General features: G+C 37.9%; 2 protein-coding genes across 6 annotated transcripts; one reads left to right on the top strand and one right to left on the bottom strand.

The window, feature by feature from the left end:
• The first annotated feature begins 167 nt into the window (after positions 1 to 167).
• Positions 168 to 19,529, top strand: LOC113061482 (copine-2-like). Of its 3 annotated transcripts, none has more exons than XM_026230625.1 (16): positions 168 to 704; positions 4,094 to 4,296; positions 5,477 to 5,656; positions 5,831 to 5,905; positions 5,992 to 6,063; positions 6,153 to 6,236; positions 6,372 to 6,461; positions 6,937 to 7,035; positions 7,909 to 7,992; positions 8,397 to 8,456; positions 10,640 to 10,773; positions 10,886 to 10,940; positions 11,760 to 11,811; positions 11,895 to 12,028; positions 18,221 to 18,457; positions 19,040 to 19,529. In XM_026230625.1, exons 2-16 carry the CDS (start codon positions 4,123 to 4,125, stop codon positions 19,145 to 19,147), a joined length of 1,638 nt encoding a protein of 545 aa, XP_026086410.1. In that variant the 5' UTR covers positions 168 to 704; positions 4,094 to 4,122; the 3' UTR covers positions 19,148 to 19,529. The 3 variants fall into 3 exon arrangements, with proteins under 3 accessions (XP_026086410.1, XP_026086412.1, XP_026086411.1); XM_026230626.1 differs by lacking the exon at positions 168 to 704 and adding an exon at positions 3,410 to 3,584; XM_026230627.1 differs by lacking the exon at positions 4,094 to 4,296 and having other exon boundaries at positions 172 to 704.
• A 449-nt stretch (positions 19,530 to 19,978) lies between these two features.
• Positions 19,979 to 26,869, bottom strand: LOC113061481 (protein FAM192A-like). 3 transcript variants are annotated; one of them, XR_003278372.1, is made up of 9 exons: positions 26,813 to 26,869; positions 25,403 to 25,468; positions 25,193 to 25,315; positions 24,973 to 25,071; positions 24,313 to 24,434; positions 22,049 to 22,185; positions 21,847 to 21,920; positions 20,493 to 20,817; positions 19,979 to 20,332 (listed from the first exon to the last, which is right to left on the bottom strand). XR_003278372.1 is itself a non-coding variant. In XM_026230623.1 (9 exons), the coding sequence occupies exons 3-9, from the start codon at positions 25,305 to 25,307 to the stop codon at positions 20,328 to 20,330; spliced, it is 705 nt and encodes a 234-aa protein (XP_026086408.1). In that variant the 5' UTR covers positions 25,308 to 25,315; positions 25,403 to 25,468; positions 26,813 to 26,868; the 3' UTR covers positions 19,979 to 20,327. The 3 variants fall into 3 exon arrangements, 2 of the variants coding, with proteins under 2 accessions (XP_026086408.1, XP_026086407.1); XM_026230623.1 differs by having other exon boundaries at positions 20,665 to 20,817; positions 26,813 to 26,868; XM_026230622.1 differs by having other exon boundaries at positions 19,979 to 20,817.
• Positions 26,870 to 27,046: the final 177 nt, after the last annotated feature.

Below are 27,046 nucleotides of genomic sequence, written 5' to 3'. Positions count from 1 at the left end.
TCTCTTCAATGTTTCCTCAGAAAATACTGTTCATCTGAATTAAATCACAAATTCCTGTCACTATGATGACACGATGTACGACATAATCAAGAAGAAACAAAAAACATTATCCGTCCGTACGCCCAGTTTATAGCCAGTGATGACAATGAAGAGCACATATATTCAAAGACTGTCAAAGATCCCCCTACAAATGGTCTGTGACTCTTTTTAATCAAAATTGATTAAATTAGATGGAATGAAACAGTAGACAATACATACGTTTGATTTAATGATCTTTCAAATATTTCCCTCACAAGTTATTTCAGAACAATGCGCGTGCGTTCAAAATACACCAAGATACGACAGACACAAATATATAAAACACAAGTGTGTTACTTTAATTCCTTTTCCTCATGGCTTTCTTTTTACTCTCTTTCTGATGGAGGCATGTAGCTCAGAAGAGACGGACTCATGATAATGACAGATGTGAACTCGGGCGGAGTTCAGAGCTGTGAAAACTAACTGCACGCGCTTTAACCAGAGCGAAGCTCTTTCTTCTTAGAAGGCGTTTACCCTCTGATATATCATACATTGGAACCTTTTTTGCTGGATAATCCAAACAACCCTTTCTTGAAACGCAGAGTTGCTGCCACCAGCACTAGAAATAACGACGACACAAGACGCTGAAGAAAAGTAGGCTTTGTATCGCACGAGAGCTTCGAGAGGTGAGTTATTATTGAGTTATACAGTGACTTCATCGAGTAATCATTCCCATTCACAAACATGCAGGGTTTGTTACATGTTAACCTCTGAAAGGAAGTAACATGAACATAAACAGTTCCGTTGTTTAAGATTTAGAAAACAACAACCTGACAAAAAAAAAAGCTTAAAACAATACTGCGTTAACCAAAGCATCTCATCTGAGCGTCTTTAGATAATTGCGTTATATAATCGTGTCTAAGATGACAAAAATGAGAAATCTCTTATAAATACAGTTACCATACGTGCCAAGTTCCTAGAAATGCCATTTAACGTCATAATTTTTGAATTAAGGTAAAAAGGATCCAAGAAGTCGCCCAGTTGACCTGAATTCACTTCAAAACATACCTGTTTTAGAAACATTTATACATTTATCTGCAAAATATCAATTGAATGAATCAAAAACTGTCAAGTGGTGTAACTTTACTTGCATCTTGAGGACATGATTATGTATTTGTATTTTTAAAACGCTAATCATATTTTAAAACAAACATATTTGGCTCTTTGTCTTCGACCTATGTTAGCTTTTTTTAAATTATTATTCGTTTTTCAAAGTGTTTTTTTTTATTATACAGCATAGATATTTTTATTATTATTTTATAAAAAAAATTAATGTAACTTTTAAACCAAAAATTTACAAAATATATGAGAGATATGTGCAAGCTTTTCTTTGTATGATTGCATCTTTAATGTCATTTTGAATAACTTAATGGATCAAGGCAAAAGGAGCGCCACCTCATTCCACTTCACTGACCCAATTTCTATTTATTTTTTTTATTTATTTTTTTTGCAGTGGGAGAATTTTTAACTGCAGGTAGACTGCCACAACCTCCATTCATACTGTTTTACAGTTAGCCATTCTAAACTTTTTTCAACACATTTTTTTAATGTCTCAACACCTTATTGTAGTCAACCGGATGTTGTCGCTTTGTACTATTTAAGTGAAGTGAATATGGTTTGACACTTGAGCAAAAAGGTGATGCTTAAACTGCAGCACTAAGTCACAGATGCTTGAATAATTGTCTTTGAGCACATAATGTTGACTTTTTCAAAAATGCATTTTCTTGATTTTCTTGAAGTGGAGCTAACCCGTAGTGTTAATGAACAAATTAAATGTGAATTGACATCAGATACTTCAGATTTCCCCTTTGCTGCTAGTTTGCACACTATTGTAACATGAATTCACTTTCAATGAAGGCTATGTGGCAAAGCAGAAGTGAAGCTCTTTATATATATATATATATATATATATATATATATATATATATATATATATATATATATATATATATATATATATATTTCTATAAATTATTCCATAGATTTTTTTAGCATTTACTGTGCAAAAATAAACTTGGGTCCATGTGATGAACTATATTTTTCCATTTAAAGAGTTCTTTGTAAATAATTGTTAATTTTTTTTTTTTTTTGTGCATTCTGTGTGAAACTTATTGCATTTACTTAACTGAACTATGACTACAATCTGCATTGTTGTTGTTGTTTTTTTCTTCTTTTTTTTTGCTTTTGCTTTAGCAAAGGTTAATAAAATCATAACAGTATACTTCGCATTTGATTACAGCCCTTTTCCACTCCTTGATGTCTAGCTGTGTGCTATCTGGCACTGAACCTTGGAGATAAGTACTGAAGTCAAGGGTTGAGTTGATGAGCACTTAGGTTAAGTCATCTTGGATACATGTTGCCATTTTGACCTCAAATGGGAGGGATAAGACATTATTCCCAGACAGCAATGATTAAACTAGGAAGCAAGGTTAGGTGGAGGATTTCTCATTTGTGGACTATCATTTTGGCATTGCATGAATTGAACGTGTGCTATGGGTGTATGCTTTCTTGAGTGAGATTTAAGCACACACTGTTGAGATTGTATATCCCGTTTTCCATGACATCAGTCATTTGCAATGTGTCATTATTCTGGGAATAGTTACCAACACAGGTCAGTTTTTGTCTCATTTCCTAATAGATCAGAAAATTTTTCTGTTGTTTATAATTCATTTTATTTATTTTTTGGCCTTAATTTTCTCAAAATCAAACTTTGAGTTTACAGTAAGGATTTTGCAATGTAAATGCATGGGGAACAGTTTTATAGGGTTTAAACGCTGAGATATCAGTCTAAAAAAAATAAAATAAAAAATGTAATTCCTCTGTCAAAATCTGTGTATTATTGAAGTTTAAATCTCAATTTTTACAGTACTTTTAGAGTTTTAAGGCCTTGTGATGTTATGGTGACAAAATAAAAATGAATATAACTTTACACAGGAAAGGTTAGTAAGCAATCTTTACACTAAAATCATATTTATATATATTATTAGTTATTGTGTCTACATGTGTGGAACAGTATTATAATTTACTTACTTTTAATTTACTTCCATTATACAGTAAGTAACCCAGATAGTTTTTTTTATGTTGACAAGCTGACATCAGTACCACTGGAAATTATGCACAGTTCTTAAATGAATTGATTCAGACTGACTTCCTCTAGTTAACACGATAAGTTGTATTGCTAACATTGATGTACTGTGATTCTATGTAACGTGATTGTGAAGTCACTTTCTATCATGCTTTGTCTATGGTGGTGGTCACAGCCTAATTGTTGTTTGTGACATTAACACAGAAAGAGATGGTGGTACATCAGTATCTAAGCAACAAGAGCCCTCGCTGTATTCCCCTTGTCCTGGAGTGATGGTCGTGTTCTGTGTGTGTGTATGCGGGCACTGATGTGTGTGCAAATCACAGGGTGTTTTCATGTTTAGTGATTTTGAGGAGTTGGTTACCAGGGGACCATGAACCCAAGCATCACAGTCCCAGACGAGTTATTTTTGTGAGAAAAGGTCAAACAATTATGTGTATTTCATTTCTTTACAGTGTTATATGTTGGTAATTTAGAAATGTGCGTATCAAATATGAAACAATAGGTTTTATAGGGTTGCTGGGATATTGCTGTCTAAAAGAATTGGACATTAAGATATACAGTGGGGTACAAAAGTCTAGTGAAAATGAATAAATTGTGCATTCAAATTATAGTAGCATAATAACAGTTTGAGTGAAATTTTTACTTGATAATTGTTTAACCTTGCGGGAAGACCAGACCTTTTATATTTAAAGCAATTTTCATGCTCATAAATGTGCATATTTGAGTGTCTTAGAAATAGTGCAGACTTATAATCATATTTAATTAAAGAAAATATTAAAATACTTAATTTTTATATCCTAGGACGTCTTTGTTTTAAAATGTTCTGCTTATTTCAGGTTTAAATTAGTTTCTGTTTTTACTGAGTGAATATTACTTTGCAAAGGAGTATTTAAGAAGTAATACTGAGAAGAGTATTGTTGCCCCCAGGGTGTGGGAGAGGAGGTACTCCCATCTCCATGGCCTATACTCTGGCCTCAGGCCCCGAAGCGGGTCCTGCCATTGGGGCCCAGCACTGCATCACAAAGGTAGAGCTCTCTGTCTGTGGCTCCAACCTGCTGGACCGTGACGTGGCATCCAAGTCTGACCCCTTCTGTGTTCTTTTACACGATGTGGACGGCAACTGGGTGGAGGTAAGAAGTGATAAAAAGTATTCACTTTCCACTTTACCTTCACAGATCAGTGGAGTTATTGTGGATAACAGGGTCGCCTTTAATAAAATCTGATGCTAGTTAGAGATAGAATGGAGAAAGCAGACTGACATGTAAATATGAAAGAAAAGATGATGGAATTGGGCAGAGATCTCTTTGGGGACAAAAGCAAAAGCTGGAAGCTGAAATAGCTGGCATGTAGGATGCAAAATCTGATGGAAACAGGTTTTAATCTCTTTGTACGCTGAAAAAAAAAATGAACCTGTGTCTGTAGAGTCTCTATGGGACTGTGCCCTCAGCGGTCCACTCATCACAGGCCAGTGCTGCTGGTCAGTAGGACAAGCCGGCACATGAAATCACTCTTCCACAGCACACTGTAACCATGGAAACACCAAAGGACAAACAAAGGAATGTGTCTGTAGTATAAAAATACATCTTAGAACATGATGCATTTAAGAATTAAGCTAACATTAAATGAAAAGATTTATATACGGATAAATAATAAACCAAGATTCTGCCTAAGCTCTCTTTCATGTTCACATGATCTATACACCATTTATGATGTGTAGTGATTGTATGTAAAAATAGACTCATTGTCATCTCATCTATTTGTTGTTTTTGTATATAAAGATTATACCGTTACTACAATATACTATAACATACTGTTTTGCTGCCTTTAATGTATGATGGCTTGAGGTTATGCAATTTTATACAATGATGAGATAAATAAAACAAAAACCAATAGAAATGATTACAAAAATAATTACCAAAAACTTCAACTAGAACTTTTTTCATTGAATAGTATGGAAAAATCCTAAAAATACTTTATTTTTCATGCATGCTGTTTTGAAAATAGTGTTACAATGCCAAACAAATAATTGTATTACAAAAATATTTTGAGATTGATTTACTTTTTGTTTTCAGGATGAGATCTGATCTTACCTGGCCAGATCTGACCTGAGAATATTGGTAAATTAATGGATTCAGCCTAATTTACTGGGCTATCATTAAATTTTAGCATTTTTTGTTTACAGTTTATTTGCCAAACTTAAATTAGGCGAATATCCCCATCTTTGTTTTACACTACTGAAAGAGTAGTGCAATGCAAGTGTATGTAGTAAATCCTGATAATCACATGTCCTCTGCTTTTATCTCGTTTCAGTTGGCTCGAACAGAGACTGCTGTGAACAACCTGAATCCAGTATTCGGTGTGAAATTCCAAGTAGATTACCACTTTGAGGAGGTCCAGAAGCTCAAGTTTGCCATGTTTGATGAGGACAAATGCAGCAGCCAGCTTGATGAACACGACTTTCTGGGCGAGTTCACCTGCACACTGGGAGTGGTACGGTAGCACTTTCATATTTTCCATGCTTCCAGATCAATCTGCTATATGCTGTTTCACATCACTGTCATTAGATAAGTAATTAACGTAAGCTTTTATGCTCTTAGGATAAATTAGAGGCTTTCTGTATCGCCTCTGCTTGTGCATTTTATCGGGCCATCTGTTTTGTTTTAGATTGTGTCAAATAAGAAGCTACATCGACCACTGATTCTGGCTAATGGCAAGCCAGCAGGGAAGGGGGCTATCACAGTAAGACGGCACATAATACACTATTACAGACATATGCTTTAATGGAGTTTGTACTAGAGCATCATGAAATGCTCCGTTTGGTCTAGATAACAGCCCAGGAGTTATCAGACAACAGAATAATCACCCTAACCATGTGTGGGAGGAAGCTGGATAAAAAGGTGAGTTAAGAGGTTGTGAAAACCATTCAAGCACTTTAAAAAGCGCTCCGGGATAGAGGATGATGCTTTTGTTTGTGGCTGTTTTTCAGGACTTCTTTGGTAAATCAGATCCCTATTTAGAATTCCACAAACAAGGGGATGATGGGAAATGGATGATGGTTCACAGAACAGAGGTTGCTGATATTTTTGTTTAGAAACACTTTCGTTCTTATAGTTTTATCATTTGTTAAGCTTGTGTTTCAGGCTGTATTCATCTATTTAATGAAGGCAAGGAAGAGAATAATAAGCGTTTGTGTGTTTGACTTCAGGTCATCAAGAACACTCTGGATCCTGTATGGAAGCCTTTCACGGTGCCTCTAATCTCACTTTGTAATGGAGATGTGGACAGAAACATCAAGGTGTGCATTTATATTGTATGTCTTTATTTAGTCTTATAGTCTATGTGTGTGAAGATTCCCAGTAGAATTTTGTCTGGGGCATTTAATGTAACATGTAATATGAAGATGAAAACATATTCCCGATGAGTTTCAATTAAACTAATTATTTGTAGCTTTACCAATAAGATTATTATTTTAACTGAAAAAAACTAGTTGTGTTTGGCACAAAGCATGCATTTTCGCTACCATTTAAAGTAAGGTTTTTAATAAAGATATGAACGCTTTATTGAACAAGAAAGCATTTTTTAAAACTATATATTTGGTCCAGATTCATGCTCTTTCATGCTAAACAAAAACTGTATCCCATCTTACAAATATTCAAAGAACTACTAAGTAGTTATGTGTTTGATTTTGATTTTGACAAATTTGATCAGCATCAGTTTCCTTTAACATGGTCATACGTGTCACAACTCACAGTAAACGTGTGATGTCACAGGTGCTGTGCTACGATTACGACAACGACGGAGGCCATGACTTCATCGGCGAGTTTCAGACCACCGTGAACAAGATGGGCGAAGCACAGAACGGAGTGGAGGTGGGCTTGCCTTCAATTAACACTGTAGAGATTCATCATTTCCAGAATGTAGGAACTAAATGCGTGAAGTAAAGCTTGGCTCGCACTAATGCACGCCACTTTTGCGCCAGAATACTATGTGAGTACTAGCTAAGCTTCATTATCTGGCATAATGAAGCTGAGAATTAGTGAGTGAGAGAGGGAGAGACAGAGAGAAAAAGAGAAAAGAGGTGGGAGGGAGAAACAGAGAGAGTAACTGGCTCTTTTGAGATGCAAATCGTTCTTATTTTACCGCTGCCTTGTTTACCAGAACAAGCATTGTGTTTGGCCAGTCACACTTAGGCAGAACATGTGTTAATGTTCTCCTGGAGAAAGAGGTAGTGTATTAATAAACGCCCTTTTACTCCTTTCAGGTACTGACATTCTTTTGCACAGCCTTAGCTAGGAGATATGATGTATTTTGTGCCATGTTGTGAACGAATCAAGCTCCCGCAGTGATTGTCACCCCTCTGTGTTCACATTTCACTCGAATGCTCACACTAGAATTCACAGATGATGCTGATGCTTGCATTAACATTTCAGAATAGACAATGTGGCAGTATAGTAGCCTTAAAATAATGTTTTCATTGGTTAAAATAAAGAAAGCTGATTAGTTAGTAGATTTATTATATTAGCAGAATTGCAGCTACTAATATCAAGAGACCAGGATAAAATATGAATAAATCACAGCTAAGGATAATGCAGATATTCAAGATTGCTGAAATAAAATTATTATTATTAATTATAAACACTAATATTTTACATAATGTAATATTGCTTGAAATGTAAATAGAATTATTATTTTAAAATAGAATTAATTAAAGTGGACAATAACACAGTGCTCTCTGTTCACAGGTTGAGTTTGAATGCATTAATCCCAAAAAACAGAAGAAAAAGAGCTACAAAAACTCTGGGGTCATTATAATGAAGTCATGCAAGGTAAGGAAAGAAAATGGTGACATTCGCTGTTCACAGGTAGCAAAAATGCAGTTTTAAATACATTCTGCTTGCACATTAAAGCACTCCGGCTTATTTAATTAAGGCATTTAACTGTGGCTTCGCTGTAAGGACAGATTAGTTTAATAGTGCTAAATCCCCTTTAAATAACATGTATTAATATCGGCACAAAACACCTGTCACTCTTGCACCATCACCATTTAATCACCTCTATTGATGGATTCAGGCATCAAAACAGAACATGATTCAGTAATTCTCCCTAAATCTCCTTTTGAACTCACTTTAACAACCAGTTTGCAACCTTTAGCTGGAGGGAATGTGAAAGGGTGGTGACATGATCTGGATATGTGAATATAGAACGTTTTGCTGTGTTGTTTCTTTGTTAGATTACGAGAGACTACTCCTTCCTGGACTACATTCTGGGCGGCTGTCAGCTCATGTTTACTGTGAGTATGATAACGTCACCACTGGAATTGTTTTGTTTTGTTTGTCAGTGATTTGAGGGGAGTGGGGTTCATGCAAAAACATCATTTGAATGCAGATGATATTTAAGATATACTCTGCCACTGAGAACGATTTTAGCTCAAAACCACAATGGCACAATGCTAAACTGTCAGATTTGAATGGTGGATTCGTTTGATGTTTTACGTGACTGAATTTTGCACAGATGATTGTTAAAATCAAATCCAGTACTCTAAAAGCTCTCCGTACACTGTCCAGTTGAGCAGGCTCTATATATGGTCCTTTTATATGACTCAATTGCTTTCACCAGTGTGATTGGTAAGAAATTAAGTACAGAAAGTGAGTGAAATTCACAGGTTGCTATAGTTACAGTGTGCTGCAGTATAGAGGTCCATGTCTATCATTTGAAACTAAAGACAGAGAGACACAGGGATGTACAAGAGAGAGGGAGAGAAAACAAGAGAAGCCGTGTGAGCCTCTAAACAAAGGAAAGTGATTTCGATCTTGTTTGCATGACGGCACCTTCTGATGCATGCTTGTTGGTTGCCCTCACATACAGATTTCACCAATGCAGATTTTCTGTGTCAACTTTTTTTTTTTTAATGGTTTTTTATTAGTCAAAGGATTAGTTTATCTATAAAGAACATTTTATTCACTCTGATTTTGTTCTAAACCTGTTTGATATTCTGTCTTTTGCTAAAAACACAAAAGGCTTTTCCATTTAGTTACAATAAATTGGGACAGGTCATTTTAAGCTTAAAAAAAGGAAGCCAGTGAATCATAAAAGTGTCCTAAAATTTGTCCATATGATCACGACTTTCTACTGAAGCCAGTTTTCAACCTACCAGTAAGCTGTTAACTGCTTAATAAATGATGTTAGAATCTTCATTGTTGGGTGAACTTTTCCTTTAAGGTTGACAATTTTTGAAAGTATTTGTGAAGACACTGGAAACATCGGTCTCAAATTTCTTAAGCATGTGATTTCAACATAGATTCATGGTTTAGGTCATTTACTTTCACTTTCTTGCTTTCACCCCATCATTCCTAGAAGATCCAGTGTGCCGCAGCTGTGATCTCAGTTTCTCAGTCCTCGTGCAGCTTCAGTGCAGCTGTTTACCAAGTTCCTCAAAGCATTTTTATAAAGCCAGTCGAGCTCAGGGTTCAACAAACTGATGAATGCAGTATTCAGAAGAGATGTTTTCTCTTGATATTGAAGATTGAGAAAGGGCTTATAGGATTTTACTCACCGTAGGAAAGGACATTAAAAAAAATTCTGGAGAGGAGAATTGGGCAAGGTCTGTTGGTTAGATTTATTAATTTTAAGGTAGAACCAAAATTTTAGTCTTCAGTTGTGTTATCTCATTTTAAGCTGTATTTCTTAAAGAAACAGTTCACCTAGAAATGACAATTCATTCATTTATGGTCTCATATTATATCTCCTTTTTTTGTTCAACAGAATATTGAAAGTTATATGAGTTTGAAAGGAGGCTGAGTAAATGTTGACAGAATTTTAATTTATAGCTGAACCCTTTCTTTAATACAGTGTGAAGGGTGCATTGTATATTCCATGACTGCATTTTTATCTACTGCAAGACAGTCTCTTAAAGAAACAGTTGTTACAACCACACGAGTAAATATAGTAGACATCACTTCGGTTTATACTCATGCGCTAAACTTCACAGCTTGGTCACCCAGAGGCCATGACAGGCAATGTGTGGACGACTACAGTAAAGGGCACCCTCATTCTGTCACCTCCTATTCCCCTCGTCCTATCATTTCCACCCTCTTTCCTTTCTTTTCCCACCAATAATCTGTTTTCATCCTCGGGGGGAATGATCATCCGGTGTTTAGGTGTTCTCTAGCGAGTGTGAAGGTTAGACACAGGGTCCTATTGGTAAACATGTTTTGTTGTAAGCATGCAGTTGGAGAACATGTCTCCTGGATCTTGACTGCCATAGGACAGAACTATCAGATCTCATATGAGCAGATTTGACGGTTCTGCCTCCCTGGTGTTAACAACATCGCCTTTAGCTATGAGCTTTGATGCCTCACTAACTGAGTAAAAAGCTTATGAAATGCATTGTACTAACAGCTGCTTTTTGTTTTTTATACACCAGTCCAGTTGGCATGCATTATCGGATTACATTGTGAATGTGTGTTTCTCTAGGTTGGCATCGATTTCACAGCGTCCAATGGCAACCCTAGGGAGACGTCGTCTCTGCATTATATCAACCCAATGGGCAGCAACGAATATCTGTCCGCCATCTGGGCTGTAGGCCAGATCATCCAAGACTATGACACGTATGTAACAGTGTTTAAAAAAAAAAGCACACAATTTAAAGGTCTACATATGGGCACAAAAGCAGTGTCTGGTAAATTCACACTCCTTCTTATTCACACTTCATGTCCACAGGGACAAAATGTTTCCTGCACTTGGATTTGGGGCTCAACTCCCACCTGACTGGAAGGTGAGAAAAAAGTGTCCATAACTGTGTGTGCATTTGTATTTAAAATGTATTTTTGTATGTTTATTTTTGTGCATCTCATATTAGTTGTCCTGTGAAATAATCAGAATTGTATGCAAAAGGCTGCTAAAGCTTTCGGAAGTGTGAAATGGAAACGAGAATTTGAAGTGCAAGACAGAGAAGAGGCAGATAAAGAAATTAATAATACTCACATATCCCAATGATTATGCAACTGCCATCCCATCTGCGTTGCCATGGCACTGGAGTGAATACAAGGAAGTCTGAGGGGGGATTTCACACGGAAAGAATTGCACCCGCTGATTTACCATTTCTTTGTATGCATTGCGTTACTTTTAGCACTTATCTAATCAACTTGTTATGCCCAGTTATGGTGATCTTCTCTATCATTTGATGATTAACTGCTGCCATTAGCAATATAAATTGTACACAAACATATTAAATTATATCTGCACAACATGAAACATGGCCAGAACAATAGCACTTTTGGAGTTTTGTGAATAAAACGTCTCTGTGCAATAAGTAATGACAGTGACTTAGATATGATATATACACTACCATTCAATAGTTTAGGGTCAGGGTGATTTTTTTTAAAAGAAGTTAATACTTTTATTTAGCAAGGATGCATTAAATGGAGCAAAGGTGACCATAAAAAAAACATTTATGATGTCACAAAGGATTTCTTTTTTAAATGAACCTATAAATCAAATAAACCTGGAAAAAATGTATCACAGTTTCTAGAAAAAAATGTTGTTGTTTGTTTTTTTTTAGCTTCTGATTTTTTTTTTACTCTTTATATTCCAGGTATCCCATGAGTTTGCCATCAACTTTAACCCCACCAACCCTTTCTGCTCAGGTGAGGCTCAAAAACATGTTCTGTAGCACCCACAGATTGAGTTTAGTTAGTATCTGTGGTATCGGTGTTTTATGTGCATGCAGGTGTGGAAGGGATCGTTCAAGCTTACTCCAACTGCCTGCCTCACATCCGCTTCTATGGACCAACCAACTTCTCCCCCATTATCAATCACGTGGCCCGCTTCGCTACCCAGGCCCTCCAACAGGACACTGCTGCAGTAAGTGCCTGAACATTCAAGAGGATCAGAGGTTTTCGTGAGGAAAATTAGAAAGGGAGTCTAATTGGTTAATGTAGTCTTATGCTAGGAACAATCCAATGCTTGGGATAGTAAGCCAAACCTGTTTTGGAAGTACATTAAGCTTGTTCAGATTGTATGATAGCTTGTACATTGATAAATTGATGGATTTAGCAGATCACTTTCTGAAACGCTTGCCATCTGTTGGCCATGTCAGTCTCACATGTGAAGCTAAAGCACTCTGGAAGTCCCTCTGGATGAGAGCATCTGCTAAATGTTTTAAAAGCAAAGGCACATTACTGACTCTTACTACCCTCCTTTCACTATTTAGCAGTTTTTAACAGTTAGTGGACACTCATTAAATGGTTGGAAAAGCTCGTCCTGAAGTTTCAGACTGATGTGTGTGTGTCCCAGCACAATACCGGACAGCAAGCCTCCATTTAAAAGCCTTAGTAGTCTTATTGCATCCCATTACGTTTGTCAGCTTGGTCTGTAAGACTATGAGAAAAGACTGGAGTGGATCCAGACACAATTTGCACAAATCTCTCCACTGAGAGAGGAACAGTATTACTCTGTGTTCCCCTCAGACACTGAATGGAAACTGTAAAAGCTCCTTGGTTTCCTAGATAAGTGCAACATTTAAGCGAGGCACTGACCAGGGCTCACTCTTTTCCATGATAGCACAATGTGTCTGTGCTTCGTCAGGCAGGGTGTTCCTGCAACTTTCCACTTGTGAAGTTTAGCTCACTCTGTTAACTTCCTGTGAGCATGTGCAAAATTTGCTTTTAAAAAAACTCTCCCTCTCAGCTGTGGCTCTGTAAGTGCCTCTTGGCTGTAGCTGATTCTGAGATAGCGATTTTTAACGAATTGCAAACCTAATCAACTGTAGACTGATTTCTTTCTTTGATTTCTTTTTTTGTGAAATGTTTTAAATGAACATACAATGAAATAAAGGGTGCAGTCAAGTTCAAAGTTCAAGTCAAGTTCAAAACATGAATCATAGAAGTACCTTAAAAATCTATATCACTTATGTGCTATCGTTTTTGATGCCATAGTAGCTTTGTGGGAGGATCACAAATTTGGAAATGCAAACCTTCCATCTCAGCACTGACATGTGAGTCAGATGGACTTTATGGTATGGTATGTTTTATGCACTTTCTGCTGGTGTTGTGTGAGTAGGATGGGTGTGCCTGTGTGGTTGTTTGCTTTTGTAATAAACAACAGGACTGACCCTGGCTCAGCAGAGCCTAATTGCTCCATAAGCCACTCACAAAATGTGCCTCCGGTTGTTAGTTCAAAGTCTACTAAGGGGCTTTGAACAGCACAGTGCGCACAATTTCTCCTGCTCTTATTATCAGCCCAGTGGAAATAACCATTAGAATCCCTTTTCAGTTATAGCTATTTATAGAAGTTGATTCAGCAAACAAATGTCCTCTCTTTCCCCCCAGTTGTTCTTGGGTTTTAATGAGGCTTCACCCTCGGGTCTGTTATGTTTACAGGCCAGCAGCACGGCCATCTTCAGAGAAAGATAAGGGAGCGATGCTTTTTTGTTGTTGCGAGGGAACAAGCCTACATAGAATGTCAGTGCAGTCATCAAACCGACAACTGGCAAGACTTTAATTCTTATAGAATTTAAATCTTATAAAAATATGTTGCTATGGATAAAAAAAAGCATTAAATGGATTTGGCGAAAATGTAGGCCTTAATTGGCATTGAATTACATCATTACATTTTATACGTCATTCAAATTTTTCAGATGGTTTATATTAAAAGAAAAATAATATTACATAATTAACATGAAATAATATTAGTTTATTTTAAATGTAGCTTTCGTGATAATAACTATTTAATTTGCTGTTGCGGGTTACATTGGGGTTGTGGATACAGCAAAAACCGGAAGCTAACAATCCATAAAAATTTTACCTGTTATATTGTGTTTTATCAACGTCTACACCTACCCCAACCCTAAACCTATCCCTTACAATAATGGAAAAATGGTAATTATTGTTGTACAGTGAGAGAAATATTACGCTATATTGATGTAAGCATTCCCAGTAGTTTTTGCTGTATCCTTTCTAGCCTTAACCGTACATTGTGTGATACAAACGCAGAACCAGTTTGGTAATTGCCTCCGGCTGGTGTGAAATTACGTAACGCCGGATGTTTGGACAGCCGCAGACTGGAACATAGAGGAGTAAATCTTAGAGCAGAGAATGTAAATTTTGTAAAGTCTAAAAAGAAATTGGGAAGTGCAGTTGAGCAGTTTCAGCTAAAATGATTTTGATTACATTGACGCGCTGCCAAGATGGTGACGGCTGGTTCCGCCCACTTTGGGCTTCAAAGATGCTCTTCAGAAACCTACTGGAGACGTCACGGACACTAAGTCAATGTTTTCATGCAGTCTATGGGCGCACCACACTGTCTTTTTTTTGGTTGACTTTTTTTTTATCAAGAAAAGAGCAGTGCATGTTGCTAGGCAACCACTGAATCAGCTGTCCTGTCAGTCTAATCTAGGATTAAATCAGGAGCACTCTGAAATCTTTGGTTTGAAGTTAAGTAAACTGTCATATTAGCAGAAACTTAAAAAAGAATACAGCTCAAGGTAACCCGCGACAGCCAGCACAAGTTTCTCCTCCATCATTGCAGTCTCTGGACGTTCCAAGCAACTGGAAACTTCCCTCACCACACCAGAGGGCCTGCCTCTCCATTCATTCGATTGGACAATGGAAAAGAAAAAGGCGAACGACGATGGGCGTTTTTCTGCTCACAGTTAATTTTTTTTTCAACTTCAGGCGCTGATGTTATTTTTCTAATTTGAGCTTGGAATGAATTAAGACCTGCAGTATTGAATTAAGCGGAGTGCAGTACTGAACTCACACTTCATAACTAAACACGCCTGGCCTGGAAGGAAAACTTAATAGTTAGTTATTATTTAACCTCCTTTAGGAGAGCCCAGAGCGCTTTCTATCCCTAATTGCACCCTGTCACCTTTAAAAGATACAAATGGGTAGTGAAGAGAGAGATAGAGAAAAATAGAGCCTTAATGCAGTAGATGAAGGAATATAATGCAGCGAGCTTGTAGTGACTGAATGGCCGAGAGGTCACAGAGGATATTTTATTATTTATACAGACCATTTGAAGCTGAAGAAGAAACTCAGAAGAAATGTCATTTCATAAGAGCTGCATTATGGGTGTGTAAATTCAGTCCTAGAACACTTGCCGAGGTAATCAATCAGTTGTATGTGTCTGTAAATATTCAGTTTAGCGGTGTATGTGTTTCTGCTCTGGATAATGAGACGCTAATGAGCCTGCACCTTAAAAGCCCAGACATCAGAAGCCACAGCAGGGAAGATGTCATACACAGTCCACTGTTAGTGATGCTAGGCAGGTACCATAAGAAACCCAGCAGCTAGCAGATACTAACTGCATTTAAGCCTGTCCAAACAATGTCTGTGTAAAGGTTAGGGAGTCCAGATGAATTAGGGTGGTTCGTCAACATTCTTTCTGCTGTGTCTTGTGGGTTTTCGTTTTGTTTTATTTTGGTAACTTGGATGGTAAGTGATAAGACAGCTTGTGTGACTTCGTCATGTGCTGAGTGTGTATATTTAGGAAGGTTAACACCGTGGTTACAGGAAGTGTTGCCCACAGTGTCTCAGCAATACAGTATGGTGGTTAGGGCAGGGGGCACGGCCTTGTTCCTTGTTCTGTTACGCATGACTGTACTGTTCATTTGGTCATAATACACATAAGGGAAGAGGGCACGGCCTTGGATTCCATCTATTTCTTTTCCAGATAACAGATGTCCACTGTTAATGTTTCCTTCTTGATAACACTTTTCAGAAATCTCCACCATGATGCTAGTGTGCTCTGGGTCATTGCTATATGGTTGCTAATGTGTTCTGGGCGGTTGCTAGGGCATTGATATGCAGTTGCTAGGGTGTTCTGAGTGTTTAAGTCACTTCATTGTAAGTCGCTTTGGATAAAAGCGTCTACAGAATGACTAAATGTAAATGTGTTTACTGGCCTAAGTCAAATTAATTTCTGATATTCTGATCTTTATGTCTTGGGTACCCCCTTATTATACACTACTATTCAAAAGATTAGTTTTTTTTTTTTTTTTAAAGAAATTAATACTTTTATTCTGTGACATATTAAACTGATTAAAAGTGACAGTGACAAATCTATTTCAGATAAAAGCTGTTCTTTTGAACTTTCTATTCAAAGAATTACATTTGTTCTGTGATCAGTTTGTATGAAAATATTAAGCAGCACAAATGTTTTTGAAATTGTTCCTAATGTTTGAGCACCAAATCAGGAAATTATGTTTTAATATTTTAAAAATATGTTATCATGTTTTTTGAAAATTCAGTTTTGCAATCATAGGAATAAATTCAATTTTATAATATATTAAATTATAAAACATTTATTATAAATTGTAAAAACATTTCAAAATATTATTGATTTTACTGTACTTTATTATATTAAATAAATGCAGCCTTGGTAAGCATAAGATACTTTTTTCAAAAACTTTAAAATAATCTTATCAACTCCAAACCTTTTAACAGTGATGTAAGTGTAAGATTTTTTTTGCTATTATTATAGCCCACCAGGTAAAGTTTTTTTTTTTTTTTTTTTTTTACATCCAATTGTTGTTAAAAAAAAGTGGTTGTTATGGTTTTCCAATTTGTTTCTATAAGTGAAACGTCAAAGGAGCCCACCCTACGAGATTATAGTATTATAATGCCTAGACTTTAATCAAGTCCTTCATTTAATACAAGTCTGTTGGATTTTGACTGTTTAAGTGCTTGCATAAGTATACAACACTAATACACTTTAGACTGCATAAGTGATGAAATATATTTTTTATCTCCCCACATCTCACCACACTGTTTGCCTATTTAGGTCACATCACCAGCTAAATTTAAGGCCAATTAGCTTTTGGACCAGCCTCTAAAGCCCCAGTTCTTGTTTCTTATTTCTGCTTTGGCAGATCCAACATACTTCTTTCCATTTGTGCAGTAGGGCTGGACTCCTGGAGGAAGTATTGAAGTATGGTGTCCATGAATTAGGGCTGGAGAGACAAGCCATGCTAAGTGTTACTGTCAGAGAGGAGCTCCCACGGAGAGAAGGAGGAAGGGAAAGTGTCAGCGTAAATCCCTCCACACATCTACTTCAGCTCCCCGTCTGTCTGTTGTGTGCGGGGGGAGGGTGGTGTGCAACATCAACATGTCTTATTTTCCTTCACTATGTCTTTGTATCTTGGGAAAACCATTGGATTTGGGGGCTAGATGAAATATCTGTCATTAGCAGCTCTTGCTAAATACTGTTGTTCATAATTAAGGGTTAGAGGATTTTCAAAACATCAATTCGTGGAACTTTTCTTTGTTGCTAAGTGATTAGATGCACGATTTTCACCAGGTGGATGCTAAAAAACTTTCCATTAAGCACAAACTCCATATTTAGGGCCTTGAACTTAGGGCTTGGTTAAGTAAACTCCCAAACACTACAGCAACCACATAGCAATGCCTTAGCAACCCATTAGCAACCATTTAGAACACCCTAGCATCTACCTCAAATGCCTTAGCATCCGCATAGCAGCACACTAGCAACTACCACAAGCAGCTTAGAAACGCCCTAGCAACCTCCAAAAACACCATACAAAGCATAACAACTATCACAAATATCTTAGCAACAGCATTGCAACAACTTAGAAACAAGCCCAAACACCTCAGCAATGCCTTAGCAACCACCCACCACACTATAGCATTATAGACTCCATTTCTAACACCATAGCAACATTTTATAAAATCTTAGCTACCGCCAGAACACTTTAGCAATGCCCTGGCAACCATCTGGAATACCCTAGCAATAGAAAAGCAATTACCCCAAATGCTTTAATACCTGCATTGCAACCACCCAGAGTACCCTAAAATTGTTGACCCTAAGTCTAAGGACTAGAAGATCATGGAAATGGCTCTTCTGACTTGGGAAAGTAAACCCAAGACACATTCTAGCAACAGCGTTTCTTAGCTTCTGCTTTGTTAATTTGTGCGATTTAACAAGATGCTTTCAGGAAGTGCACCAAATTTAGTGCATGCCATGTTTGCACAGTTTAGAATGAGCGCATGTTACTTCCATAGACTTCTTTTATAGTTTCCTTTTCCTCTTTTGCAGCAATACTTCACGCTACTTATCATCACTGACGGTGTGATCAGCGACATGGATGAGACACGTCATGCTGTAGTTCAAGCCGCCAAACTGCCCATGTCCATCATCATCATCGGGGTGGGCAACGCCGACTTCAGCGCCATGGAGTTTCTGGACGGAGACAGCAGTGCACTCAGATCCTACACGGGAGAGGAGGCGGTCCGAGACATCGTGCAATTTGTCCCATTCAGGGACTTTCGTAACGTGAGTGTTTCCCATCCTGATTTCCTCTCTTGATTCCACACTGCTTCACTTTTATAAGGATGTTGTCATAGGGTGCATGATGCAATGCTTTTAAAATGGTAATTTCAGTGCCAGGTCAAAAGGTCTTTCCCAAGCTGCATTCAATTCTCAATATTACGCAGATGAATTGACCCAGAGGCTTCAGCTTACGCATATAATCAATATTTCTGTTGCCAGAGACCTCTGGATAGTTTCTTGTTGTTCTGAAGTAAATCCAATCCTGGATCACGTATGTAAACAGAATCTGCAGTAGGAGTGCGAGTGGGCGCTCTGTGGGCCATGTGATTTCCTCAACAGCAGGAGGGAACGGCCAGCACTCCCTCATTTGGGCTCCATTCAGAGGAAATTAAAATTCATTTAGCTTAGAGAGAATATGGAAGGAACCGGTGCCAACTTTCACCGCCACACAAGCGAACCTGTCTGCCATTTCTTCATTTTCATTACATGGAAGTGGATTTAACAATCTAACAAGTGGCCACTGCCAACGTGTGCTCAAATATGCATCCGCAATGATGCCGTTGCATGTGTTTGTTGTTCTCGCAGGTTCCGAAGGAAACTTTAGCCAAATCCGTATTGGCAGAGCTGCCGCAACAGGTCACACAGTATTTCAAGCAGAGGAACCTGTCGCCTAGCAACACAATGCCGGAATAAGCGCTGGAGGCCTGGGGTTCACACTGCATGTTGCCAAAACCTGCTAACTGTTTACAGACCACCCTTGACCAATTCCATGGACAAAGTGCATGTTTTTTTTTTCTGTACAGAAGTGTTTTTAGTAAATGTTTTTATTTATTGGTTTATGTATAGACAGTATACTGTATATGATGAATTATCAATCTAAAGGCAACAGCCGTTTGTGTGTCTGTCACAAAGTATTTAACAGTATTGCCGAATGTAACTTTATACTACTATTTTTTTGTGTTTTAAAAGAAGTGAAAGCTAAAGAGTACTTTATGTAGTGATTTGTATTCAGTGATAATTGTATGGTACCATGGTCAAGCTGGTGTTTTTGGAATAAAACAACTTGATTGATTCATTTGGACTATATTTTCAATTTCTACAAACTGCAAATTGAAAATTTTGCATCGTTGGGGTTTCAGTGGATGAGAGAATTTATAAATATATATTCATTTCGATTTTGAAGATTATTGAAAGTCCTGTGGTTTCAGAATGACACGAGGAATAAACAATTACAGAAATTTTATTTTTGGTCTTCCTATTAACAGTAGCCATTTAGGAGTTTTTTTAGGTCACAGCAGCCATTTGAATATCTTATTTAACACAATAGAATATTAAAAACTATTAATGCTGATTAACATAATTATTTAAAGATGTCATACATTCACAAAAATCTTTCAATTGAACATTCTGAAATCCTCCACTGAATTTTCGGTTTCACTCAGAAACTTGCATTACAGAACTATAATGGGTTGCAAATGCTGTTTTACATTGATAGGAAATGATAAAAGAAAGAAGCAGCACAGATTCATGAGAAACACCTTTATTTTGCATTCTGTCACCACTGGTTATTTTCCAGTTAACATGACTATCCTTTACACGACATGAAAATTCCAGCAATCAGCAGCACTGCAGCATTTTGTCTTAAAAATAAACGTCAAACAAACAAATGTAGAACTCAATCAAGGCATTTAAACTTGAAAGAAGCCCATGATATCTGCTTTGTCCTGTGATGGTGTCTGAGATCTGGACTAAATGATTCATGTCTTCTTGATCCACAGCTGTCAGTCAGTGTCCCCTTGGCCACTAGAGCTCTGCAGAAACCGCAAGGGTGGGTAGATGGGAAGGTGCGTCACCGGGTTAAGCTGCCAGGGGTTTAAACTGTATGGAACGTAATATGAGGAGGATGGGGGAAGTGTCACGTTTTGAGAGCACAAGACATCAACAACCACAATAGAAGTTAACATTACAGCCTTTAATAAACATCAAGCAAGTAAGCAAACAGATCTATCCAAAAGTGAACCACTGAAATAACGGATACCTAGTGTTAAATCGTTTTAGGTAGTGCACCGCTGAGAAGGCGAGGGGGCGGCGCCCAAGCCTTGGGCAGCACAGGTGAGGGAGAGAGTGATAGTGAGTGAGTGTGATCTGTCAGTGTGTCTATCTGAAGAGCCTGTGGCGCTTTATGGGAGAGCCAATCTCGTCCACGGTACCTTCGCTGTCGCTGCTGGACTCAGAGTCGCTGCTGCCCGAGTAAGCGCCGAGCCCTGGCAGGATGCCAACACATACAGCGGCGGCGGGCAGGTGGAGGACGCCTGAGCGAGGCACGCCCGCGCCAGGGGATTTGGGCTCGACCGCCTCCTGATCTGACAACACAAAACAATCCATGCACATACAGCACACTGATGCATTTCACATCTAACCCGGCAGGTTAAAACGGAAAGGTGAAGCAATTTCTAATGGTAAATATTACACTACTTTTACATTGCATCTCGTTAAGTATAGGAATATGCCATGCTAAAACAAAATTTTATTTTTCATTGTAAAAAAATAAATAAAAAAGGGTAACACTTTAGTATAGGGTCCAGTTCACACTAATGACTAGTTGCTTATTAGCATGTCTATTATTAACATATTGGCTGTTTAAAAGTGCTTATAAAGTACATATAATGCATGACATCCATAATCCTACCCAATACCCTAAACTTAACAACTACCTTATAAACTATCAATAAGCAGCAAATAAGGAGTTAATTGATGCAAAAGTCATAGTTAATGGTTAGTTAATAGTGAGAATTGGACCCTTAAATAAAGTGTGACCAAAAAAAGTGTTGATAATGTACTTACAATTAATTTCTATGGGGAAACCATTGTACACTGCTGTTCGAAAGTGTGGGGTCAGTAAGATTTTTTTGGCGTTTATAGAAGCAGTCTCTTATGCTCAATTTACCGGTAATCCAAAATACAGTAAAAACAGTAATATTGTGAAATATTATTACAATTTAAAATGACTTTTTCTATTTTAATTTATTCTAGAGATGTCAAAGCTTTTTGTTACAAAGTCTTTACTGTCACTTTTGTTTACTGTCAATTTAATGCATCCTTGCTGAATAAAAGTATTAATTTATTAAAAATAACTGACCACAGTGTAGTGTACATATAACAGTGTTTGTTTTTTTTTTTTTTTTTACAGACTCCTAAAAACATTTTTTAAAAATTAGTTTCACGCTGGGATTCTTATGAACACTTCCCCATGTTTTTTTTATCAGCTATAATCTAATACATTTTAAAAGCAATTTAAATATTATGGCAAATAATTACATATCTAATAATGACCTGAAAATCACTTTACATAATTACATTATATAAAGCCAGCTTTTTACTACTTTTGTTACCTGTCTGACTGCCATTGCCGGCTACACACTCCTCTGTTTTCTGCTTTTTACTCCCCTCTGAGGACTGAGACGTGCTGTACAAAGACAAAAATGAATAACAAATAATTATACATGAAGATTATTAGGCATCAGGTTTCCGCAGGTTTAAATAGAGTATAATCATGTAAATGAACACATTGAGGTGTGTTTGTCCTCTTCGTACCTGCGTCGTTTGACTGCCCCAGCCAGCAGGTGGGCCTGAGACAGGTGACTGGTCCTGTTCTCTGAGGGTTTGGGTCCTGCCTTTTTCTCCGCCTCCTTCTTTTGGCTCTCATTGGTTGCCAGCTTCTGCAGAGCACTGTGAGGTTCATCGGTTAAGGAGAAATCACTGACCTACAATTAAACCGTGAGAAAACTTCTCAGCAACACATGACAACCTATGCTCCTGCGCTAAGTCACAAGACAAATTCAGTATTTCCTTTTATACCGTTTCTTTCTCATAAAACCTAAAATAACTTCTGGGAGGACTTAAAGAGCATGCAAACAGACCTAAACCCACAGACAGAGGAGGAAGTTCAGATAAAGAGGTCAACTGCTCCTAAAAGTCAGTCACCACAGCAGCCACCAAAATCAAACCTCCTTCCTTGTGTTCACAGATGGCCTAAAAATGTGACACACTTACTCACTTAATGTGCCCCAATTGTACTGAAACAGGTAAGACCAAATTGTCTTACTAGTTTGGTACAATTCAGTTCAATTAAGGCACATTACTGTATTATGCTGCAGATCACGGTTCTCAGCAGTGCTTTTAGATGCAGTTATCAAGCCCTGAGAAAGGTTTCAGTTGCCACGACAACGCATCCTCCAACCTTCTATCTACAGTCATACCTGATTATGAGAAGAGAAAGGCCACTGCTGATTACGTCAGCAGTTCCATGATGAAAAATCTATTTTATGATATAGACAAAAGTTCAGCATTTGACTTTGATAATTTAATGCAAGAAAACCATGCTAATGTAGTACAACCTGCTGACTTCATAGTTCACTGTATATGCTGTACACACTATATATGTATGTATATATATGTGTGTGTGTGTGTTCATACACAAGACATGCAATGATACTGATACAAAACATGATTTAATTCATCGAAAGATTCAGAAGACTAATTCAGTCAATCTTTTTTGATTCATTCAGAGAAAAAGCTCAAAAGAGTTGTTTGTTCGGGAATCGTTGCATGTAGTGCTGTATGTTTGCGTGCATCCTCCAAGGGCAACTCGTCATTTTGGGCTACATCGTATCACACTCAACAAAGACCACAAACTCACAATCACAACTCAGGTAAAGACAGTTTATGTTTTTCCTATAGCGCTGGAGATTTGCTGCCGCGTTCCATTGCTGAACGTTGGAAACGAGAAACGATGCGTTCTGAAGGGGAGTCCGTGGGAAAATGAACGATTTTTAGAACGACATTACTACAGCACATGCTTATAATAAACAGATCTAAAGCACTTTATCGTGTGTTGGTACTGAGTCTATAATAGTTACCCACCGTTTCTGGTGTGAACGGGCCTTAAAGCCGCATTCCACTACTTTTTCAGCTTTTTATAAATACATAAAAATACATTCCTTATTAATTTAAACAATTATATACAGCATTTCAACTGTATAAAACTAATTTAAGTGAAATTGGTACGAATTCGTACGACCACACTTGTACAAATTCATACAATTTTTGCCAAATCGTACGTATTTTACGAGTTGCACAATTTGTATGAATTTGTACGAATGACCTACACCTAACCCCGCCCCTAAACCTAACCGACACAGGGGTTTAGGCAAATCTACCAATTCATATGCGTTTTACGAGGTGGCTAAGAATGCTGGACTCTGGGTGCGGGACTGTAGATGCAGCAGGCTCAGGCTCCGAGTCTGCAGCTTCATAATATTTCAAAAATGGCCAGCTGCAAAATAAACTGCTTGAAACTCAACGCATTCAGACTGACTGTTTTCTAAACCTTTATGCCAGGGGGGTCAAACTCAATTCCTGGAGGGCCCAGGCACTGCAGAGTTTAGATTCAACCCTAATTAAACACACCTTATCCAACTAATCAAGTCCTTCAGGTTTATTTGAAAACTACATGGTGTGTGTGTTGGAACAAAACTCTGCAGGGCTCTCCAAGTTTGACACCCCTGCTCTAAGCCATTTTCCAAGACTGCATGAATTTCTGTTGAAGCAGCACTGCAACATCAATGTGTCAGGTTCCTCTTGGGGCCGTCTTGTTTGAGAACATGTACACTAACAAGGTATAAGAACTCTTTACTTTACTTTTCACCAGCGATCACTGCGCTCGACAGCTGAAGCTACCACCACCAGCTTAACGAAGGTGAAAGTGGAGACAAGCTCAGGCGGTAAGCAAAACTCGCTGTCAATTTTTAAGAGGCATGACAGTAATACCGTGTGCGCTTTAAGGTGCAAAAGGATATCCTGTATTCTTTTAACTCCTGAGCTTCCTCATCCCTTCTGTGTTTCTCTATTAGAGACTGCTTCTGTGAGACCTCATCAAGAAAGCTGGTCTCATCTTCATCCAGGCCTTTAACCATGTTCTCTGTGAAGGAACACAACAACAGCATTATAAAGTATCCATTAGTGGTTCTTTGCGAGGACACTCAAGAACCGCTAACAGAACCATGCATCATGAAAATAATATTTTCTTTCTCACTCAGTACGGGTTCTTCAACCACTAATGTCTGAATGTGACCACCATGCTTGCAGATCAATAGATGTGGCTCTAGGAATCGACAGGAGCAGCAATGGTCGCTAGGGAGACCGAGAGTGGGTTTGTCACCAGGGATACAGAGACGAAGCCGAGATGCTAAGATCATGCCAGTCTCCCATCAGCACCCGCAAGAACAGACCTGCTCTTGATCTCCACCACTCCCATCTGTTCACACTCATAGGCACCCACCGACAAGCTCAAACACACTCATGTTTTTGCGCAAACGATGACAGATAAACCCCAAAATGAGGTCACATTGACGGGAGAGACAAGCCCCCTGAGACCGTGTGATGCGTGTCATCCTAAAGATCTGTTTTTGATAAAAATAAAGGGATGAATATGGGAGAGAAGCAGCATGAGGGCTTACTGAATTTGAACTGCTCCTCATATTCTTCCTGTTTCTTGTCTTTCTGCTCTTGTAGCCGCTCATACAGAGATCGGGGGTCGTACTTCTCTTCGGGGGCCTCTGTGATTGAGTGAGAACGAACACAAGCAAAATTTGGCAAGTGCATCGGAGGAGAACTAATGTCTGTCATTAAGCCTGCTGTTAATTTGTGTGATCGGTGCAAATAAAGGGAAAGTTTCACCCTCCGGTTCATCTGGCTTGCGGACTTTCTCCCATTCCTCCTGCCTTTTTTTCCTCCTCTCGTCTAATTCAGACTCTGACACAAACTTTCGGCTGAGGTCCACACCATCTGCCATGGCAGAACCTACACAACACATGCATATTTTTATTATGTTATCAAGTGGTGATCACCACATACAAACAAAAATATATTTAACCAATCAAAACTTACTTAGATGCTGTTTATGTAATCACGACAAACACTTTAGGTAGCTCATGAAGTCCTCTGCAGTAGATTCTGTTCAGAGATCGAGAATAAAAACGTGATAATAATAAAGAAAAAGAAAGAAACTGAAAGTAAGACTCAGAGGGTCAACATAGTCATCTTCATTAAAAATAGTGCTGTCTTTGATCTTGAAATGAGCTGATAATTAATAAAATGCAGCGTTTATCTTGTGATTTCGTTGACGTGAACCCGCGTTAAATTTAAACATAGATTCGAAGATCAGATTTATATCCGTTTAGCGACGACACATTTATATGGCCAAGTGTAAATGGAAACGTTTTAACAAACCAAACAGATATCCGATCGGCGAAAACCCATGAAATGACAAGATGTAATCAGGCCCACAAACAACTTTAAGATCAAATAGTGAACAATGCATTTTCATAGAGAACTACACAAGCATCTAACTATTCATTTTAAACATGAAGCACAATATAATTTAAATTCCCAGTCCTGAGATATAATATAGTATATATATTATAGATCCAGCAGATCATTTTTGTCTTGAGCAATGTGAATGTTTTGGTAAGAGAACGTAAACACTGCCCCCTCGTGCTGGAATTAAACGGTGAAAGCAATAGATCCAGGTGTTGTGCCCAAATCTGACCCCCTGCCAAATTATTAACCCCTAGTGTTGGTGGGTTTAGGAGTAGGTTTGGGGGAGGGGTTAGGATTAGGGGTGGGATTAGGATTAGGCAATCAGGTAACGATTTGAACGAAGGGGTAATAATTTGGAAGGGGGTCAAAATTGGACACAACACCTGATACAAACTCACTTATTTTCTTACTTATAACCATTTAAGATGCATATTTGTTGAAAGCAAACACATATTTCTAAGTGTTTAGCAAACATAAAGCATCTACTCCATATAAATGGTGCTAGAAACACCCTGAGATGGCAAAATATATTAATAAAAAAGTCAGTCTAGCTCAATCCATAGTTTATAAGCATTTTCACTGTCACTGTGAAATGTGGATGATAAAAACATACCATCAAATAGTATTGTGGTGAAAAAATAAATAAAATAAAGACAGATATAAGCCTAATGCAATAAGGATGAGACTCGACACGGTTATTTTATTTTGAATATATGCAAGAAATCCTGCGATACTACTATGCAACGGACAGCAAGGCAGCTTCAGTGCTGATATTGAGCTCAAGTAGTGCGTGCAAGGCTTTGATCGCACTCACTGGATCAGAAATCAGCGGTATTTATACAGCGATTGGTTTAATACACATTATATAATCTTAAAGCCGGTTTGGTTCATATGTTAGACAAATAATGATCGAAGTGAAAAGAAAAGGAACGAGGAATAAATCATTATTTCAAGAAGGTAATGCGCTCGGATATTTACCTAATCCGGTTTGTGTCCCTGTAAAAGGATCCCCCTAAGCAACAAGCTGCTAAAGACGTAGTTCCCACGCACGCACTACTGACTTATGGCAAATGTAGTTTTCATGGGAAAGTTTTTTCTTCTTCAAAGTTTCAACTCATTTATTTATGGGTAAAAATTTAAATGAGCGGACAATAATAATCAAATGTACTTTAAATTAGCTGTTAATTTTATGTTATTTTAGTGTGCTGTCAG

This window comes from Carassius auratus, chromosome 43 (genome assembly GCF_003368295.1).
Source record: "Carassius auratus strain Wakin chromosome 43, ASM336829v1, whole genome shotgun sequence".
NCBI classification, from domain to species: Eukaryota; Metazoa; Chordata; class Actinopteri; order Cypriniformes; family Cyprinidae; genus Carassius; species Carassius auratus.
This window is presented reverse-complemented; position numbering and strand designations above follow the sequence as displayed.